The 21,740-nt window shown below is 40.1% G+C and overlaps 1 protein-coding gene across 3 annotated transcripts; it reads right to left on the minus strand.

The window, feature by feature from the left end:
- Positions 1 to 2,184: 2,184 nt before the first annotated feature.
- On the minus strand, positions 2,185 to 20,661 carry Tnfsf10 (TNF superfamily member 10). Of its 3 annotated transcripts, XM_047565337.1 has the most exons (6): positions 20,472 to 20,609; positions 11,984 to 12,246; positions 11,736 to 11,873; positions 8,717 to 8,759; positions 5,233 to 5,331; positions 2,185 to 3,150 (listed from the first exon to the last, which is right to left on the minus strand). In XM_047565337.1, exons 2-6 carry the CDS (start codon positions 12,071 to 12,073, stop codon positions 2,702 to 2,704), a joined length of 819 nt encoding a protein of 272 aa, XP_047421293.1. In that variant the 5' UTR covers positions 12,074 to 12,246; positions 20,472 to 20,609; the 3' UTR covers positions 2,185 to 2,701. The 3 variants fall into 3 exon arrangements, with proteins under 3 accessions (XP_047421293.1, XP_047421292.1, XP_047421294.1); XM_047565336.1 differs by lacking the exon at positions 11,984 to 12,246 and having other exon boundaries at positions 20,472 to 20,661; XM_047565338.1 differs by lacking the exons at positions 11,736 to 11,873; positions 11,984 to 12,246; positions 20,472 to 20,609 and adding an exon at positions 10,411 to 11,171.
- Between the last annotated feature and the right edge of the window lie 1,079 nt (positions 20,662 to 21,740).

Raw genomic sequence — 21,740 nt, forward strand, 5'->3', positions numbered from 1 at the left:
GAGGAATGAAAGGAACAAGGTAGTAGCCATTTCTCCCCTTATTCTGCCTACTCCCCACACATCATTTTGTAATCTAGATTGTTAACTTTCTTGTCAGTGATTGGTCCAATTAGCCTGTGGATTTTCACTATATAAGGGTAATTCCCCTGCTACTTGCTCTTTTTTCTCTCTTATTTTCTCTCTCACTCTCTCACTCTTTCTCTCTCTTTTGCCCTTAAGAGCAGACAGTTTGTTTGCCTGCTAATAAAGTTTCTTGTGTGAGTTCCTGCATCTGGAGTGGTTTCTTGGTGCTTTCACAGTGTATATTGTTGGCACCATTGTTGAGAATTAGCTGAAGATAGTGGATTTAATTCTGGATTCTTTAATCTGTTCCATTGGTCAATGTGTCTTTTTTTATGCCAATACCATCTACATTGCCACCAATTCTTTCAAGATAGGGGTATTGTGGTAGAACAAAATGAAAACTTTAGTAGCTTAAGAGCTGACAGGCTATGGTTTCCCACATTGACACTCAGCAGTTCTGCTTATTGGCATTTAACCATACAGCCTTGCAGTGGCTGACAAAGTAGCTGTAACAAGATGATCAGAATAGCAGAAGCAGAAAATAAATTAACTGGGACAAAAGACATCCCCGCACCCCATACTTAGTGCAGAAGAATTCCCCAAGCTGTATGAACTAAAAGTCCCTAGGCTTTTGACAAGCTTGTACCCATATAAGGAATGTAAGATGCAGCCTCCAATAGAATTGCACCAACTCCTTTGCCTCGAGTACCCAAAACTTGCTTATGTATAAAAACCCTACTGTAATTGGGGCTCAGACTTTGGGAAACATCTCTCTGGGCTGTAGCCACCAATAAAGTGTTGCTTCCAGATCCCAATGTCCTGACCCTCATTTCCCATTACAGAATCTAGTGGCTGCACTCTCTCTCTTTAAATAATCTCTTCTTCATACTGACAATGTATTCTCGCTGCAGAAGTTTTGTGGTCATCATTCTTTAGCCTCAGATTTCAAAACTCTCCATTATATTAACTGAAGTTTTACTCAGTTCCTTTAAAAGGGACGGAATTCCGACACATGCAAACATGGGTGAATCTTGAAGACATGCTAATTGAAATAAATGAGACATAATGACAAACATTTGTGTAATTTCACTTCAGTACCTAAGATTGTTAAATGTATAGAAAAATTAAGTAGTAATTTAAATAATTAAGGCCCGTGAATTATACACTGAAAAAAGATAAAATAGTAAATTTTATGTTATATATATATATATTTTACCACAAATTTTTTAGAAAAAGGGGTGATATAGGTACAAAATGGACAATTAGACCAATAGTAAAAATAACTGAGCATGGAAACAGACCCATACATGCTTGATACATATAGCAAGGAGAGATATTAAATCTGTGGGGAAAAGGGTGGCCTATTTTAAAAAGTGATGAACTACTGGATATTTGTTTGGTAAAGGTGATATTTAATTCCCAAGTTACATCACACAGAAGTTAAATTATACTTGAATGGCACTATTGAACTAGAAAGGCCAAATTTCAAACCTTTAATAAAAATATGGTCATTGGGGACTGGGTGCAGTGGCACAAGTCTGTAATTCCAGCAGCTTGGGAGGCTGAGGCAGGAGGATCATGAGTTCAAAGCCAGCCTCAGCAAATAGCAAGACCCTAAACAACTCAGTGAGACCCCGTATCTAAAAAATACTATATATAAAAAAAAAGGGCTGGGGACATAAAGATGAATAAAATTATGGCATTTGCAGGTAAATGGATGGAGTGGAGAATATCATGCTAAGTGAGATAAACTAATCCCAAAAAACCAAAGGCTGAATGTTTTTTCTGATAAGTGGATGCTAATATAAAACGGGGTGGGGTGGGGTTGTAAGAGAAGAATGGAGGAACTTTGGATTGTGTAGAGGGAAATGGGGCAGGAGGGAGTGGGGAAAGGAAAGCTAGTGGACTGAGACAATATTACTCTATGTACATGTATGATTACACGAATGTTGTGATTCTACATTGTGTATAACCACAGAAATGAAAAGTTGTACCCCATTTGGGTACAATGAATCAAATGCAGTCTGTAAAAATAAAAAAAAAAATTTTTTAAAGGGTTGGGGATGTGGCTCAGTGGTTAAGCACCCCTGGGTTCAATCCTGGGGTGAGTGAGTGTGTGTGTGTGTGTGTGTGTGTGTGTGTGTGTGTACATATATACAGGTATATATACATGTGTACATATATGTAATATACATATATGCATGTGTACATGTATATATACATATATGTACATATACATATATCTGTATGATTGTCAGTGGACAAGACTTCTTGAGCAAGGTATGAAAGGCTGTGTTGGCTTCCTAGAACTGCTGGAACATGGTGTCTCAATCTGGGTGGCTTTCAGCAACAGGAATTGGTTCTCTTCTGGTCTCAGAACTCTGTAGGCTAGAAATTTGAAATCAAGGTGTCAGCAGGGTCGTGATTCCTCCGTGGCCCTGGGTATAATCCTTTTGAGTCTCCCCACACCAGAGAAGCCAAAGTGAACATTTGTGACTGAGCCAAGCTTCCATCTGTTCCAAGAGGACACTGGTTCAGAGGCTGCCTCATGAACCTTTCTTTTAAGAGATGAAGTCTTGCTAAATTTCCCAGGATGGTCTTCAACTCCTGGGCTCACACAATGCTCCTCTGCAGATCATTAATCAATCAAAAAGGCCCCGAAAAAACTGGCTTCTTGGTCCAAGTCAATCAAGTGCTCATTAGTTACAGAGACAAAAATTCGGTCATTTTCCTTAAGTTCGTACATCCCCCCTTGATAGATGGAGTAGAGTCCATACTCAGAATCTTTGGACCAACAGCTATTTCTGGCACTTTTCATCAGCAATATAGGGTCAGGATAGTCTGTGCATTTGTAAATATACTGTACCAACTGTTTGCTTTTCTTTCTGGTCTCTTTTGAAATTGCTCCTGAAGTTTCTTCAATTTCCTGAAATCGAAAGTATGTTTGGGAATAGATGTAATAAAGCCCTGTTTGATGGATGACCAGTTCTCCATTCCTCAAGTGAAAATTTCTTAGGAATGAATGTCCTTTCCTTGATGACTCCCAGGATTTTATTTTCTGGCCCAAAGCCTTTTCACTCTTGGAGCCTGGGTGAAAATTAGACAGAGTTAACAGAAGGGAGATTATAGCAAAGCAATGACTTTGCTTAAAGCTCTGCCCAGCTACTATTTTCGTTGGGCTTACAATAGATTTCAATTTAATATCAAACTTCTTGCACCTTCAATCTTACATGGATTATAAATTCTAGTCATATAGGAATCAGGAGTTACTTGCTTCATTGTGATGTTCTAGAAGTCCCCTGCCTTTCTACAGCTCCTTTACCACTTATACCATGCCTGACACATTCAGCTCTGAGTAGTGTCAAAGGGCATGATCCACTCAATAGCAGTTTTTACTCTAGAGCAGAGATGCTGTCCTAACCCCACTTCCTCCTTTTCTGTGCTGGTGAACTCAAATGGACAACCTAGAGGGAGGTGAAAAAGAAACATAATTGATTTCCTTAAGCCTAGAGTTCAGGACTTCTTGCTACTTCTTCCAGTATTTTGAGTTTTGTAGTTCTCCAAAGTCAAAGATGACACCCAAGTAGAAGGCATCTTTAATTCAAAATAAAAGGCACAAATTTGGACAAAGGAGGCTATATTTATTTATTTCTTTTTTACTTTTTTATTCTTTTATTTTTACAGACTGCATTTTGACTCATTGTACACAAATGGGATACAACTTTTCATTTCTATGGTTGTACGCGATGTTGAGTCACACCATTCGTGTAATCACACATGTACATAGGGTAATGATGTCTGTCTCAGTCCACTGCCTTTCCTTCCCCCACACCCCACCTCATTTCCCTCTACACCATCCAAAGTTCCTCCACTCTAGGAAGTTATATTTAAAGATTCTCAGGTCCCTGGATCTTTAACTCTCAAAGATTTTGAGTGAAAAAAAGTCCTATAAAAATAAGGAAATTTTAAAACACTGGTTTCTTCTTTCTGATTAGTGCAAAATTTTGCTTTTTTAAGAGCTTAAAACAATTATTGAATTTATTGATGGATAGCAAATTTTAGCATTGTAATAATTATCTCACTTGTGGACAGAACATGTGAATTATTTCTAAAACATGACTTTAGGAATACCAAGGACACAACTGCTCAGAAAAACCAACAACCCTCCTAAACAACATTTTCATCTCTTAAATGATACTGAAATTTCTTTAACTAGGATAAAACCCTTCCTAAAGATGATTGTTTATTGAGTACTCACAGGAGACCAGACAGTTTGCATATGTTACTATTAATCTGCACCACTTTATGAGTTAAGGATGATCTCTATTTTGCATGTGAAGAAACTAAAACTTGATTTGCTTAAATAATTTGCTCTAAACATATATGTAGGTGAAAAGGAGCTGGGATATTTACACTTGAGCATTTACACTGTTAAACCCATGCATGTCCTACAGCACTACATTGACACCTGGTCCTACAGAAAAAACTGAACTGAACATATTCAGGTAAACTGTGTGGCACTAATTTGGGTACACTGTATGACACTGACATTTTTGTGAATGAAATATGTTCACATGTTGGCAATGTCCTAAGGCCCTGAGGAGTGCCTAGTGATTGACAGTAAAGTGCATGATGTAGAGCCTTGCAAGAGAAGGGAGATTTGACATGTGTTTGCAAAGAAGGAAAATGCAGTGCCATTGAAGGGGAGAGGGAGGGGGAGAGAGGAGGGAGAGAGAGAGAGAGAGAGAGAGAGAGAGAGAAAGAGAGAGAGAGAGATCGAAAGAGAGAGAGAGAGAGAGATCACTTTACCAAAGAAGAAAAAAAGCAAAAAATGGAAGCCTAGGAATCTCAAAGACAAAGTTCTCCCCTTCATGTTTTTTCCCAAGGCCAGTTTTGTCACAGCAGTAATTGAGATCTTTGTAATTTTGCTTCCGAAAACAGTGAATCTGAAACTTGATTATTATGAGCATTTTGTAGATTGTCATATAAATATTTTAGGTAGAAAGTAAACAAATTAATTCCTTGGAACAATTCTTCTATTGGCTGTCCTTAGGTCAGATGTTATTTTTCAGTGCTAGGATCAAACCAGGGCTGTATGCATGCTGGGCTTGGGCTCCACCACTGAGCTACATTCCAACCCTAAATCAGATGGTTGTTGTTTTTTCTTACCTGGATCTAAGAATGTGCTGCTTCTCCGAGTGGTCCCTGTTATGTGAGCTGCTACTCTCTGAGGTCTTCTTTCTAAGGAAGAAATACTTCCTTGTTTTTCTAAAAGAAAAATGGCAAAGACTCATCAGAACTTATCAAACTAGTTCTCAAGTATGTTCTGCTCACAGAGGCTGTCAGTCAGGCATCGTAAGCACATTGGGCTTCCAAAATTGATTCTAGGGGTTTCATAAAAACAGTTCATATTTTAGTAGGATGATCAATCTACTTCAACTGTGTTTGATTTGAAAAGTACTTCAGCTAGAAAGAATGAGCACTAACACAGATTATAATTTATCAGCATCTCAGAGGTAACGTCCAAGTAAAATAAAACAAAATGCAACAAACAAGCCAAAATTTTAAAAAGACTGTGGACTTCTAATAATCCTGCTGACTGACTTAAAGTATGCAAAAACCATATACTGACAAATTTCCTGTTTGAGTTATATATGGAAAAAATTGGAGTGGTACCATGTTTTTCATCTCAATTGTCTTTTCCTCTTTGCTAGGCACTACTGATTCTAAAGGAGTGGAATAACTGTTGTCTGTAGATGCTACAAACTGGTATCTAAACAGTCGTCCCCAAACCCCCTTTCACTTCCACAAAAGAAATAGGAATTGACATGCTGGTCCAAGATTCAGTTCAAGAATATGTAAGTTGCTGATCATAACAAACAAATAAGATTTATTGACCACCAACCAAAGTACTTTAGAGCAACCTAAAAAAAAAATCCAAAGGCTACTCTCTTTCAAAAAATCAGTTCCAAATGTGCTAACATTGGTTGTTAAGATAAATTGTATTCTTTCATCAGACAAATATTGGAAGGGACAAGACACTGGGCTACACTGTACAAGGTTACATGGATTAATCATTGATTCTATTGACTGAGTCCTCAAGGGACTTAATAGTATTTCATAAGAGATATGAATTAGAAAGTGAAAAGTTACATATGAGAAATAGAAATGAAAGGTGACAGATAATGCAGAAGAGGAAAAGACTCCTAGTTTGGAGAGCTGAGGGCAGGGGAAGGTTTGTGGAGGAGATGGTGCTAAGGCCTTTTCTTCATTTATTCAGTTCAACCAAAGTGCCCACCACGTCAGTGCCAGGCATTCGTCTAGGACCAAAAGAAAGAATTATAAGCAAGCAAATGCAAGAAACTGCTGTAAGTGCAAGGATAAATATCTGAACAGGGAGAGGATGGGCAGGCTGCAAGGGTGGGAGAAGAAAGTCCTGGAGAAACAGAAGAGAAGCCCAAGGCAGGATGCACAAAGCAGTCCTGGGTCATGGGCCTGGCAGGAGTTCGGCTGCAAGCTTGAATGAGGAGTCCAAGAATTGAAGATCTGAACCTAACAGGACATGGGAAGACTGAAAGGTGTGCTGGGAAGTGAAGAGGTGTACATTGTAGTTTAGGCCTACTTATGTCACAGTCAAGTTTGATGAATGTAAAGTGAGAGGGCTGAAGGCTAGCAGACAAGTTAACAGACAATTATAACTGACACTAGCACAGTAGGCCTTAATTTAGGCTAGTAACAGAGGGACCCAATAGGAATGATGAAATTTCATAGAGGAGGATGAAATGGAAACCAAAAAATTATTTCCATCTATCTGGTATTAGTTGTAGATGAATGATTCAGGATGGGTGGCCATTATATGATACTGAAGTCCAAATGTAGCATGGAAATGCATAGTCAGTTGCACATTAGTCTCAGAGTGCTCAGGTTTCAAGGTTGATGTGTCCATTTACCTTTAACCTTGGCTCTTAAATAATTCATAATGCCTTGCCTGCCCCTAACCCTTAACACAATGTTTTTAAGTATTCAATATCTGAATTCAATTTGCATTTGAGGTCATTACAAGGATATGGGAAAACCTAGGTCGGAAAACAAATTTTAAAAGAGAGGAAATTTCCTACTGGTTATAGCAAACACCTCCCAGAGAAAAAACAAAACAAAACAAAACAAAATAAAAACTTGCTTATATGTGTATTTGGTGTCACAGATACATATTGGCATGCAGATAGAACATGATTTCTATGCCTTACTGGGATGAATAAAAAGAACACTGTTCCAACACTGAAAATAGTACATGCACCTACTATAGCCCATGGATCCGGTGTGCCTTATGAACTGGTGGCATGTCCAATATTCTGACCACTGCTTTTACCTTTAGGGAGATGATCAGAAAGAATGCTTAGATTCCAGGACCAGGCCTTGTCATTCATATTTAACAAAGAAAAAATGGTTTTTTTTTTTTCATGTGATGAAGAGGTTAAAAAGCAGTTTCTTCTCTACCAGACTACTGGCATGTGTGTTCAGGCTGGTATGGCCAGTAGTATAGAAAAATGGGGACATGGCGAGTCAAATGCAAAGAAGTAGCAAATTTAATTCAGCAATTTTATTTATGCGTTCATTTATTCATTCTGAAACTATGAGGAAGAACCTTCTGGATAGAGAGGTGGTGTTGGCACACTGTGAACACACAAATGGTGCACTTTTAAATGGTTAACTGTGTGCTATGTGAATTTACCTCAACCACCACACACACACACACACATACACACACACAGAGAGACTGAAAATAGTGCAAGAAAGGGACTGGGGGAGAAGCCAGAACCACTGGGCCTGAGGTACAGAGTTAGGTGCTGGGTATAGAGAAGTAAGAAAACAGAAATGTGTTCTGTCTTTGCAGATCTTTAACCCAGTAGGGAAGCAGATGCCAAAATATATAAAATATATAAATATATAAAAATAGAAGAGAGGACAGAGTGTGTGTGATAGAAATAACAGTGCAGGGGAAATTACTTAGACAGGTGGCCAGGAAAGTCCTCTGTGAAAAGTCGACTATTAAGTGAGCCATGATAGAGAGGGTGGAGCCCAGAATGGTAGATGCCAGATGGAGGGATAAAGAAGTCAACCTGGGCTACCATGGTGCTGCGGAATGGGGGTCAAGAGAGGGTGACTGACCATGAACAGGAAGGTGGGCTGGCATGGAGACCGCATGATACGATTGTGGGTGGCTAGAAAGGGGCTTGGGGAAGGCATGGTGCAGGAGGGCTTTTGCAAAAAGAAAATCTGCTCATGGTCAGACACAGAGAAGATGGGTAACTTTGGGGGAATCTTATTTATATCACTTCCTGCCAGGTTTCAGTAAAGATTTAAGATGGTTTATTTAAAACATAAGGTGAAAATCAGTACATGAAGAAATTGAAGTGAAAGGGAAATTCATACAGGAAAAACAAAATTAAGAGGAAGTAAAGTTCTGGTTTTAGTTAGGCCACAGATTTGGTTCTGAAGTTTCTAGCTATCTGTGCAAAGATTAAAAAAGATTGAAATAGAATCAGTAAGTGGCTTGAGACAGAGGTGGGAGTATGGATGGAGCAGAGAGAACAGACAGCGATTTACCTTGTCATGAATTTGACAAATTAGAATAACAACAAAAAATTACTACCTTGAACTGTAGGAATGGTTTCCTCATAGGTTCTCAAAATCATCTGCAAATAGTATTGAATAAAGCTTGTTAATTCTCTATAAGTTTTCACCCACTATAGAATATGCCTATGGCTCTTCTTGCTGATGTCTAAAAGGACATTTCTACATAAGATATCAACTTAGCTTTGAGTTGTTGATTGAACATAGTGTTTGTGTGGGGAGGGGCGAGTGCAGGGATTAATAATCAGATAGCTGTTCCTACACAAACATCCAGGGAGGGTCCTCTGCCCAGGAAAGTTTGCTTCTGGATGAAGTCTTTGAAAGGTCACACTTGGAACAGTGCAGGAGGAAGGGGCCATCTGCCAAGTCAGGATGACCCAAAGTCTCCCAGGCCTCCCTCCATGCAGCTCCATGTGATAATCATGTCATATTACTTTCTGTGTCAGGGACAAATGTGTGTGGAAAAGCACTGCATGACAGAGCCCAGAAGCTTGAAATTATTGGACAGTTCCAAATCTTAAGATGTAAGGAACACCTCTCTCTTACGATGCCCACAGACATTCACACCCACTGAGTTATGGCCTGGCAGTACTATGTCATTCTCTCATTTCCGAAAATGTGGTCAAGACATGTTCTACGTAAAGACATTCCACTGAGTTCCCTAGTAAAGTCGCCACTTTGTGCTAACTAATGAGGAAAAACAGCAAGAAAGTGAAAATTGAACCTTATTAAACAAGCAGAACCCAGCTAGGCTCACTCATGGCTTCTGAACCACCTTCACTCAGCTCTGTCACTCCCGAGGGCTTGGCCATCACTGCCTTCTTTCTATCATTACTGTCATTAATTTTGCAATTGCTGGAACTTGCCTTTTCTGTACCCAACCCCAAAGCAGAGGCTCTCGTCTTCTCCCTCTGCCTTAAGCCCTAACCCCAGATGGTGTTAGGAGTCAGTCCCGTGGGCTCAGGTGTAGGGAAGGGAATGAGGGGAAGTGAGCATTTTCTCTCTTTCTTGCTCTCATTTCTCTCTCTTTCACTCTTGTTTTTTCCTTTTCTTATTCTGGGACAGAAAGGAAGGGAGGGAGGGAAGCAGGCGAAGGGGACAAAAGTCAGCCTGGTAGTGTGGGAAGCAGAATGAGGGATTGCAAGTGTGGCTGGGGACCCGACTCAAATCCTGCCGTCCCTAGCTCTGGGAACCAGCTCAAGTTATTTTGCTGATCTGAACTTCCATTTCTTTATCTATTTAAAAATGCATATGGCCTGGTGCAGTTGTGCACGCCTGTAATCCCAGCAGCTCAGGAGGCTCAGCAACTTAGTGAGGCCCTAAGCAACTTAGCGCTAGACTGTCTTAAAAAAAAAGGCTGGGGATGTAGCTCAGTGGTTATGCTCCTCCCCTGGGTTCAATCCCTGGTACCAAAAAGCAAAGCAAAACAACACAAAATGTGTGTGTGTGTGTGCGTGTGTGTGTGTGTGTGTGTGTGTGTGTGTGTGTATAAAGCCATGATTCCTTCCTCACAGAGCTGCTGTGAGGATTCAATGAGATAATGCACAAAACAGGTTGCTTACTGGAAATAAAATGTTTAACCCATACATCTGAACATGAGGGGGTGTTCCTTCCCCACTCTGCCTCCACCTTCCATGAACTCCCTGTGCTTCTCTCTCCTCTCGTTGGTGTCAGGGAGAGGGAGAATTGCAGGAGCCAACATGTAAAATCCACCTCTGCTACTTCTCTGGTCTCCCCACTGTTGCTCCCCATTCCAGAAGACTCCTTAGTCTCCAGGTGTCTACACCGGTTCCGAGTCTCTCCCCGTTGCTGGGTCTTGTCCTGCCCTCCAGCCACCAGATCCCAGGGACTTTGAAGTTCCATTTCTGAGGTTCCTCTAGAACCCACCGCAGCCCGAGTTTCTCCTGGCATTTGGCCTGGGAGCAGTCATTGCCATTTGGAGCGATGGAATCACAGCTGCTCAGTACAGCTGTGGGGGGAGGGGCAGCCAGGCCACATTTCCAGGGTGGGCACAGTGCAGGTGTGTTCCTAGGCCGCCCAGGTGGAAATACAATTTCATTTCCTATGGAAATAGCGTCATGGTGATATCTGAACTTGACTTTGTCTCTCTTCTCCGTGTGCTCCCGGTCAGAACTTGCATGTGGTGATGTCTCAGGCCCCTTCCAGCTCTGACATGGTGTGAGTCTTATTCTAAAGTTAGAAACCCACTTAGATACTGTGCACCAGACAATAGACTTTACCAACAGGTCTAAAACACATCCTCCTCCTACTCTGGGAGTTCCCCAGAATGTCTTTAAATACAAATAGTATTGTTTTGATATTTGTGCTCTCATCTGACATTTTTAGCAAATATTTTTAAATGCCCTCTAACAGTGAAGGGAGCAACCAGAAAAGAAATTGATTCAATTGAAGTCACAGTGCCAAAAGTAAAATTAATCACATTTAGTAAAATTAACTATTAGCTAACCCAATGTTTCTGCTAGAGATCCTTCAAGCAACTTATAAAAATAGGTATATTTTTGTAATTTGTCACTTAACTGTGAACTGAGATATCTTCACTTTTGGTTCTTAAAGTATCTCTTTTTCCCTCTTCCTTTCTTTCTTCATCTCTGTGTGCATGCATAAATAAATATGTATTTAATTCCAGAGAGCAATAATATGGGAAGCATAAAAGACACCATTATTTGGCCTCCTTTGTCTTCTGAATGAAGACCAAAAAAAAAAAAAAAAAAAAAAAAATCACACAACTTCTTTATTACAGGAAGACCTTGAAGACATTGCCTTGTCTGTGCCTCAGTTTCCACAAGTAAGATTAAAAGTTTAGACAGAGGAGGAGGCTTTGGGGTATACCAGGAATCAGCCAGGACCTATCTATCGTTTTGTGCTCTGCCACTTTTTCCTAGTTCTGTGAATTTGGGGGAAAATACTTAAACACTCTGGGCCTCAGTTTCTTCTTTTGCAAATTGCAGAGTCTAGTCTAGATAACTTAAGCATTCCTCCTCCTCTGACCTTGAGAACCTGTGAGTGAGGTCACCTACCTTTCTGACAAACTGGCGTAGTTGCCACTTTCCTTGCCAGCAGGGGCTGTTCATAGCATCTTCATCAGCGGGATCCCAAAAACTGTCATCTTCCTTTAAGAAACAGGCAACGACACTTTTGAAGTACTTGTCCTGCATCTGGGTTGAGATGGAATAAACACAATGTTATATGCAACAGCTTTGTGCTTTTCTCCAACTGGAAGTTAAAACAGTAGAAACCAATGACAGATTCAGAGAAGCTTTAGCACCTCAGATAAAAGTAGACATGCTGTCCTTTGTTCTTTGGCTAAAACCAAGCAGTCGAATATAGGGGAAAGGCTGTGACACATATCAGGCATCCTGGGTCATGGTGCCGTCCCTGACTCCATCACTAAGTAGCTGTGTGTCTCTCCACAATGCTCCCACTCTTCCTTCCCTGTGTGCTCCTCATCAGAGCTTTGTCGGTGGTGAGGTCTTAGGTCCCTTCCAGCTCTGTCGTGGGGTGGATCTCATTCTAAAGTTGGAAACCCACCTAGATACAGAATAGGCAATGAAGTCAGTTTGAATTCCAGCATCCTAAACACAAATTAGTCAGACCCTTTGATGTATGGGCAATCCTCTTTTTCTTAATCAGAACCCAGGTGGCTGAGTAGATTCTGTTATTGATGTGATTTCTGCTCCTCTGGGTGGCATTGTCTGGACCTGTTCCAGAAATCTGCATGATGCCTCATTAGATGTTTACACTAGCGGGGGACCTCTCTGCAGAGACTTGAAATGCCGTATGAAGGTTTGCTCTTCCTTCTGATTGAGAGTAAATATAGTAGCCAGATCATTGTCAACAAAGTCCTCACCCTTGTCAACAAATCCTTGCTAGATGTTACAAACACACACACACACACACACACACACACACACACCCCCCAAACCATGCAGAACATTCCAGGCTGTTATGTGATTAAGAAAACAAAAGTGTTTTTTTCCCCTTTCTTTCCCTTTTGGTTTTATTTCCCTAACAATTGAGACTTAAGAGATGTTATTTCCTTATTAAAAAAATTAGTTGAGTTACCTTTATCTGGGAAAATAATTATTTTTATCTGTTATTTGAACTTAGGGTACCACAATGCTTGAAGGAACAATCAAATTTAATGACAATCTGTTAATTTATATATAAAACAATCTCATTAAAAAAAAAAAAACAATTTCACTGTTTTATGTCTCAGTCATGTACCCTTTGGATTTTTGATCAAGGTCCCTCAAGTACAAAGGTACAGATTCGAGTTAATTAATTCCTTCCACATTCCCTAGTATTGAACACTTTACTTTTAAAAAAACATCTTTTATTTTCTTTCTTTCTTTTTCTTTTCTTTTCTTTTTTGGTAAAAGAATTTGGGACTGAACCCAGGGGTGCTTAACCATTGAGTCACATGCCCAGGCCTTTTTACTTTTTATTTGGAGACAGGGTCTCCCTAAGTTGCTTAGACCCTCACTAAGTTGCTAAGGCTGGTATTGAACTTGCAATCCTCCTGCCTCAGCCTCCTGTTTTTCTTTATTTTTTAAACTATAAGAAAAGAACTTTGGGGGTTGGGACTGTAGCTCAGTGGTAGAGTACTTGCTTCACATTGGGTTAGATCCTTAGCGCTACATAAAAATAAATACATAAAAAGATATTGTGTCCATTTCCAGCTAAAAAAAAAATTAAAAAAAAAAAAAGACTAGAACTTTGGTCTGGCTACTTCTGGCTGAGCCATGGCGGCTAATGCTACTATCAATCCAACCATCACAGCTGCTGCCCCTAGAGCTTGTGGACAGGTATGAAGGATCAAAAATTTACATTGTGATGAAAAGTGATAAGGAAATTATTGGTACACTTCTAGGATTTGATGACTTTGTCAATATGGTGCTGGAAGATATCACTGAGTTTAAAATCATACCAGAAGAAAGAAGGATTACTGAATGTTAGCTCAGAGTTTGCTAAAGGAAATAATAATACTGGTTACTGGAGGAGAAGAACAAAGTTCCTTGACTTATGCTAGATTCAGTTTTGTTATATAAGGACAGAACGATAGAATTGTTTTAATCTTTTGATGTTTGGATTTTTTCAAGATAAGTTTCCTGTTAAAGGGAAGTGCTTTGAAGATGTACTATATGACTATTTTTTAAAGTTAATCATGATTATCTTGGAAAAAGAAGAAAGGAGCTTGTTTTTTGAAGGCTAAAAAAATTAAAGGTGTTTTTGGTTAACTTATTTATTACACAATAGTAGCCAGTGAAACAATAACAACAACAACAACAACAACAAAAAGAGTAGAAGAATCTCCTAGTGAATGCAGTTGAGGATGGCAGCTGGCCCACCTGAGCTGTGGAATGTGACTGGCAATGGAATTAGCCTACCTCACATCTGCCCACCCCAAACACCTCTGTTGTGGACAGCTAGTTGTCTCTCCAATACCTTAGGAACTGAATAGCCTTTCTGAGAAGGAGTTCAGTCACATATGCCTCAAAAGCAAAACAGAGGACCACTTCATGCTTTGGACATAACTCTTGCTACTGTGGCTGATTTTAAAAGTGACATTTTCTCCCCCTTTCTATTCTTCCTTTCTCTGTCCCTAACCTTGGGGGAAGAAAGATTACCCTTCTTCCCATCCTAGGCTGAGTTATCTGTCCTTGAGCAAATACATACCACAGGAATAAAGTAATTCAGACTTCAGGAGGGTGCCAAAAGATCTAAGAAATGGCTACTTCTCAGGGCCATAAGTCGATTACAGCCCCTGACCAAGCAAACCTGGAATGTAGCTTTTGAATCACCTCTTTAAAAGCCCTGTGTTCCCCTGAGGTCAGATTCACAGACTCTGGCACAGAAGTCCCCTGTGTTTCTCCTTTGCTAGCAAGGCAATAACATTTCTTTTTCCTTTTTCTCAAAACTGTGTCCTCATTATTAGATTGGCACTGGGGACAAGGACTGAGCTTTTGATTATAGAAGCACAAGATCATGTCTAGCAAATGGGGAAGAGGGATCAGGAAACAAGAGGGAAGAGCTAGATGAGCTACAGGACAGGATGGTTACGGGAAAAACAAGTTTTCCTGGACACTGTCCCAGTGCAGCCAGTTTGAGGAAGTTCTGCCAGACTTTGGTTTTATTAAAACAAGAGAGTAGGCTCACAAACATTGGCCACTTGTTGAGATACAAATGTGTGCCTAACACGAAGGGAGGAGTACTTTGCTCCTTACTTCCCAGAAATTGGAGGCTATTTCAACAGGAAAGGGTGGTGACAGACATGGAGAGGCGGAGTTGGCTGCTGCTGGGTCAGGCCAGCAACCTGACAGTGGTTAGCAGCAACCTGTGACCCCAAGTGGAATTTGAGAGAGATGGAAGTACAGCCCAAGCAGCAGGGGTCAGTTCAGGCCAGTGCCAACTGCGGGTGAGTGCCTATGATCCCTCTCAGGTTTTCTAGAAAAACTGTCAGGAGGTGGAAGGGGAAACTTTGAAAACTGAGTAAGATCCTGGGAGATTGACAAGTTCAAGTTACTTATGGTTCCAAAGTAAATGCAGCCTAGATACACGCAAAATGCACAGGAAGCCAGGGAAACATGGAAAAGTAAAGAACATGTTTTGAAAGTATAAACGAAAAACAAAACACTCCCCAAAAGTAAAAATAAATAAATAAAATAGAAAAAACAAATAAGCAACACTGAGAGCATCCACAACCCCACCTCCTAGTTAAGTTTGGGATGCTCTCTTTTACAAGGTTATCAGACTGCTGGTGTGCAATTTTTTGTATAGCTGTTTTCTCTTAAGAGTATATTCAGGGACTGGGGAGATAGCTCAGCTGGTAGAGTGCTTGCCTCGCAAGCACAAGGCCCTGAGTTCGATACCCAGTATCACAAAAAAAAAAAAAAAAAAAAGAGTATATTCAAACTGGGTACAGCGGTGCACACCTGTAAACCCAGCAATGTGGAAAGTTGAGGCAGGAGGATTGCAAGATCCAGACCAGCCTCAGCAAAAAAATATAAAGGGCTGGGACTGTAACTCAGTGGTAGAGCACCCTTGGGTTCAATCCCCAGTACCCTACCAAAGATGATACACAAATATCATTTTCTTTAAATCTGTATAAAAACTATACATGATAGCATAGATACTCTTATGACATTCACTGTGGAAAATTTATAATACCCTGAAAAATAAAATGGAAGGCACCTGTGGCCTACCACCTAGAGATCATACTTGTCAACATTTTGGTGTTTGTCTTTCTAGACATTTTTATGCATAAATATTGAATTTTGAAAAAAAAAAAAAAAAGAAGAAAAAAGAAAAGAAATCCAGAGAGAAAGCTTTGCCACCCTCCTCACCCTCAAGTGTTCCTTGCATCCTGATGTTTGGTTGTTCTTCTGCAGGTCTTGGCCTGTAATGGTGATTGTGTGGCAGTTTTGTGCTGTGGTTAACCCAAGAGTGATTAATTAGCTGTCTCTTGCCCTCCTTCCTTTCCACATCCTTTCTGTCTCAAAGTATGAGCTTCCTGCAGCACATTGCAGATGGAGCTATTCTTCAGATAACCACAAGTGGGTTTCAGGGCTGGGACACATGTCAGTGCAGGTTCCATTCCTGTGCCTCCAGCGGGAGAAATGGCTTTGTACTGAGTACCTGTTCCTCAACTCTGGAAGTTCTTGATTCTGAGAAGTGGATTTCCATGGTGATGGCTCTTGGTGCATTCACAGCATGGCAGCTGCCTAGCCCAGGGCCAACCTGCCCTTGGCTGAGCTTGAGGTCAGGAAGGTGGATTCCTGTCCTGGTACAGAGATTTTAAGTGGACAGCTTTGGCCCTCCCTTCTGCTCAAACATTAGTCTCTGACCATCATTTTCTGCAAACCACAAATAGCAGAAAGAATCATTTATGAGGCTCTATAGAGAAGGGTCCTCTTTTTCTTCCCCATCTATGATGCTAGAGTGATAGTCCATTTCCTTGTCATGAAACTGTCACAGAATGACACAGACATCTGAGGTTTGGGCCATGCTTCATGTTTGCTGGTCTACAGGCTTCTTGTGAGGGTCCAAGTCAATGTTACTGGGCCTTCCTGGACATGCTCCATTCTATAGTCCTTGCTTACTGAATCTTTGGCAAGTTTTCACCAACCCAAGCAGAACTTGTACTCTGTCTTAGGAAATTGCTGTTTATGCAGAACATGCTTTTTCAAATTCTGCACAGATACTCAAGAAAATTCAGATTTATTTTCCCTTGGAAAAATTGCTAATGAAGATGGTGATATCTTCAACAGACCTTTCAACAGAAATTATAATGGCTAAATTTATGGAGCACTTACTGAATAGCCAGTTTCAAAAGAGTATTTGCCTTTTACTAGCTTTGTAATCCTGAAAAAAATCACCTAGTTTCCCTGAGCCTTCGTTTGTTCACCTATAAAATGGTATAATTATACTGATTTTATAAGATTGTTATGAGTATGACACAGTGCAATATTTATCAAAGTTTCTGGCACACAAAAATTGCTCAATATGTGTTAAGTATCCTTTTGTAGTACTACTGTCAATTGATTCTTTTTTTTTTTTTTTTTCAATTGATTCTTATGCATGTGTATACATATGTAAATATGCAGTCAAGAAAAATATGCATAAGAGGGGAAATGTTAAACTTTACTTGAAATTTCCATTTTTTAGTAGAAGTTTTTAAAACTTGATTATATACATAGGTAACTGCATAAATCAGCTCAGTGGAGGATCCATTCAGTCTTAAATCATCAGACCAATTTATGATTATGTAACTGATAGAGCTGCTTGTTTTGGAGAAATAGCATCACTCTGTTTATACTACAAAGCTAACAATGGGTAAGACATACTGGCTTCAAATCAGTACACATAGCAGCATTTCAGTTTCTTTTTTCCCATATTTTTTATTGATGCATTATAATTGTACACAATGGTAGGATATGTTGCTACATATTTATGCATGCACACAAATATAACAATATATTTTGGCCAGTATCTTTCCTCAGTATTTCCCTTTTCTCTCCCCTTCTCCCTTGTACTGGTATCTTTCTTCTACTTTACTGGTGTTTCTTCAGTTTTCATGAGATACCCCTCATCTTTCTTTTTCTTTCTCTTTTCTCTAGCTTCCACAAATGAGAGAAAACATGACCCTTGACCTTCTAGGTCTGGCTTATTTCCCTTAACATAATGCTCTCAAGTTCTATCCATTCTCCCGCAAATGACATAATTTCCTTCTTCTTTATGGCTGAATAAAACTCCATTGTGGCATAATACCACATTTTCTGTATCCATTCACCCATTGATGGACACCGAGGTTGTTTCCATAGTTTGGCTATTGTGCATTGTGTGGCTATAAACGTGGTTAACTTTCCAGTCTCTTATATGGACCTAAAACTAAAAGTATAATTATAGTTATATCTATTTTCCTAGAAATATACAATCTCTTCCAACATGCCCTCCAATAAAGCCTTCTTTACAGGTCATCTAATGTGTTAAAATATGGAGGTATCATGAGGAAGCAGACTCGTACTCAAAAGTAACTCCACAAGGCAAAATTTACTTCTACAAAAGGTGTGCTACAGCACAAAGTCAGGCACGCAAGCACGCTGGAGTGGGTAGTCCACCTGTTTTCATCCCTAAGGCAGCACTTCCCCTGGTTCTGATAGGAGGAGCTCGGGGTTAAAATCTATGCGATTGTCTAATTTTAAAGTTAGAGTGGGCAAAGGGAAGGGCTGTAGTTACCACTGGATACAGGTTGGGGAGCTCAAAATGGCTACTTGGGTTATTTCAAGAAATCCATAGCCTATGGTGTTTTCGTGTAACTTTCCATTCAGCTCTATTTCCCCTCTGATTGCCTTTCTTTACATCCCAATCTTACATTTAAGGCTAAATATTATATTCTGAAAATGGATCACCAGAATTACTATTTCTCACAAATGGTCAACATAATTTTCATAATTACTTGCAAAGAAGAGTCTACTTCATCCATTTCCAAAGGAAAAATTCCCAACCAATTGAGATAACTAAATTTACACTCCACAGGGTATACAAACTACATTTCCTGAACAGATAATTAGCACTCAATAGCTTTTATGCTTTTATATTTTCCTGGGACCCTTAGTCTTGCATTTCCTAGCCACCAGCAGGTTTGATGCTGCAGGATGTGATCATAAGCTGCACAATTTTGACCAGTGAATACCCTACTGTGGATGGAAGAGCATTACTTAGGCATTCTCAGCCCTGGTGCTAGCCCCTCCCATCTAAACTTGAACAATACATTTCTCTGGGGGGTGCCTGGTCTCCTCATCCATAAAATGAGGATGGGACTGGGGGTGGGGTATCCAAGATTTCTTCCAGCTTTCAATTCTCTATTATATAATATATAATTAGTTAAAATATACATAAGAAATTAAAAACTGAGTTGGTTTGAGTTTGCATTCATGGTTGGCTTATTTTATGTTTATAGTTTCAAAAGTTTTAGTTGGAAAATCATAAACAAAAAAACGACACTAAGTTTTTTTCTTTGTATTCTTACCTGTATTTTCACCTGAATTATCCTGAGTATAAAGTGACAGTTGTATTTTCAACTGTTTCTCATGGATAGTCAAATGCTGAGTCTATTAGCCTCCCTGTTACAGACTTTATCTATGACACGTTTGTACACAGGCGTGGGCAGAAAGCCAGTCCTTTGTATTCATACTTATTGTCAACACAGAAATGCTACAGTTCTGAAACTAAAATGCACTTCAACGAAGGTTTACTCCACCCTTCGTTTGTTCTTAGAGCAATGAGAAACCTGACATTCTAAGCCTTGGTTCTGATTTTAGTTCAGATGCATATTATTCTACCTGCTGATTTTTAAAAGTCTGGCTTGTCTATGTGAAGAAATGCTAACTACTAATTTTAAATATTTTTTTTTAAAAAAGGAGTGGGAGAGAGAGGCTGGCATGAAATCTGAGTATAAGCAAACAGTACATAAAAAACAGGTGTGTGTGTGCTGGGCTCACCTCTGAATGCTCTCCCATGTCTGTCTATGGTCCACTGGAATTAACCTCAGCTGGAACCTCACTAAGGGTTTAGTCATTGGGTTTGGGTTGAGCCCCGACTCTCTTTTTGCTGCCTGTGTCTTATAATCCAATCTTACATTTAGTGACTTCAAACACGTTTGTGACGGTTGTTCACTTACACAGCTGGTATTTAGTGAACACCTGCATGGGAGCCATATGCCACACTGTAGAGGTGTCAGAAGCAGGTGCAGTCTCTGTCCCACTGTCCTCACCCTCAAGAATTCACAAGTCAAGCATTTAGCAGAAAGCATTCCAGACTGGTAACAATTTAAAAAGCAAATGCATATACTTTAAAAAAATATTTTTATTAGTTGTTGATGAGTCTTTATTTATTTATTTGTATGCGGTGCTGAGAATCCAACTCAGTGCCTCACACATGGTAAGCAAGTGGTCTACCACTGAGCCACAACCCCAGCCTGCAAATGCATATACTTTTTTAAACAAAACTAAACAAAAAACCCCTTAGGAGTTTTGTTCCCTGCATCTGCTAGATGCCAGTTTTGTAACTGAGCTTAGTTTTGCACAGTCTACTGAACTTAAGCTTTCATGAGGTCCTCAGGAATTATAAGCATTAGCAGTGAGAATCTACAGACAGAAAGAGATTTCCTTCCATAGTAAAGTTTTCAGGGAGCAGTAAGCTGAGAGGCAGGGAGGCCGGTGACCTGACAGTGCCTAAGACTGCCTTTTACTGACCTGTTTCAGTTCATTGGTGAAGTAGATGTAAGTCACAGCCACACACAGGGACTGCAGGAGCACTGTGAAGATCAGAATCAGCACACAGGACTGGCCGGGGCTGGAGACCCCCCCGGTCTGCAGCATGGCCATGGTCCTGTGAGGGTCTGAGCGTCCTGTGTCAGCCAGGCAGCAACAGGCTACTATGAGGAAACAAAGACCAAGATCGGGAGGTGGAGTTTTTTTAGTTTCATTTCTGTCAACAAGAAAATGAAATTTACAGAGCACTACTAGGAAGCCAGCAGGAGCAGAAGTAAATTCTCAAAGGCTTTCTCTACTCCATAAAAATGTAAGGGATCAATTTGGTGAACACATTAAAAAAAAAAAAAATTCAATGCACAAGGCTGTGAGCACAATCCTCAGCACAGGAAAAAAAAAAAAAAAAAAAAAAAAAAATCACCAGGAGAGTCTGTTAAAAGGTATTGCTGCCCAGGTCCCACCTCACCTCACTTGAATCTGCATCTGTGCTACCCCGATTCCCCAGAGATGGAACAGAGCATGAGATGAAGCTTGCATCATGGTGGTCACTGGGGAGAAGGGAGACCAATACCCTGCCCTTGCATGCTCTGCCCTTTTCTGTCCTCAACCCCCTTTACCCTCTTCTCTTTCTTCCTTTCCTTCTTTCTACAATCCCCTGAGCTGAAGACAGCTGGGGTTTTCTTTTGTTTTTCCTAATACATCCTCATTCAACCATAGAGCCCCAAGTCTTATACTCCGGCTGCCATTAGCAGGAGGGCTAAATGATATGAGAATTCTTGTGACTTGAAACTTCCATGTCTGGCTTCCCTTCTGTTACCTGAGAAGTAGGAAGAGGGTGAGTGCGAGAGTGAATAAAGGGAAGTACAATTCTTTTGAAACAACAGTATTTCTGCATAATCCTATTTTGAATGTCAGAATCTAAATAGTGTGTCTTTCTTTTTGCAAACATTGGGAAACAAATTCTAGTCTCTTTCCCCCACCCTAAACCCCTACCAAGGTAATATCTACTGAGTCAAACTGGAGAGGGAGGAAGTAGCTAACATACTCTGAAGGTAAAGGGGAAAAACACATTGATATTTTCCAAAATATTAGCCCTGTCACACTCAGTGTCTGATTGTTACTATCCTTCTTTTACAGACTAGGAAATGGGGACTCTGGAAAGCCCTGCTCAGGGTCATGCCATTACTTACCCTTAAAGGTAGAATCCAGTCCCACATCTGGAGGTACCATATGCTGACCATGCTATATGTA

This window comes from Sciurus carolinensis, chromosome 9 (assembly GCF_902686445.1).
Source record: "Sciurus carolinensis chromosome 9, mSciCar1.2, whole genome shotgun sequence".
Taxonomy (NCBI): domain Eukaryota; kingdom Metazoa; phylum Chordata; class Mammalia; order Rodentia; family Sciuridae; genus Sciurus; species Sciurus carolinensis.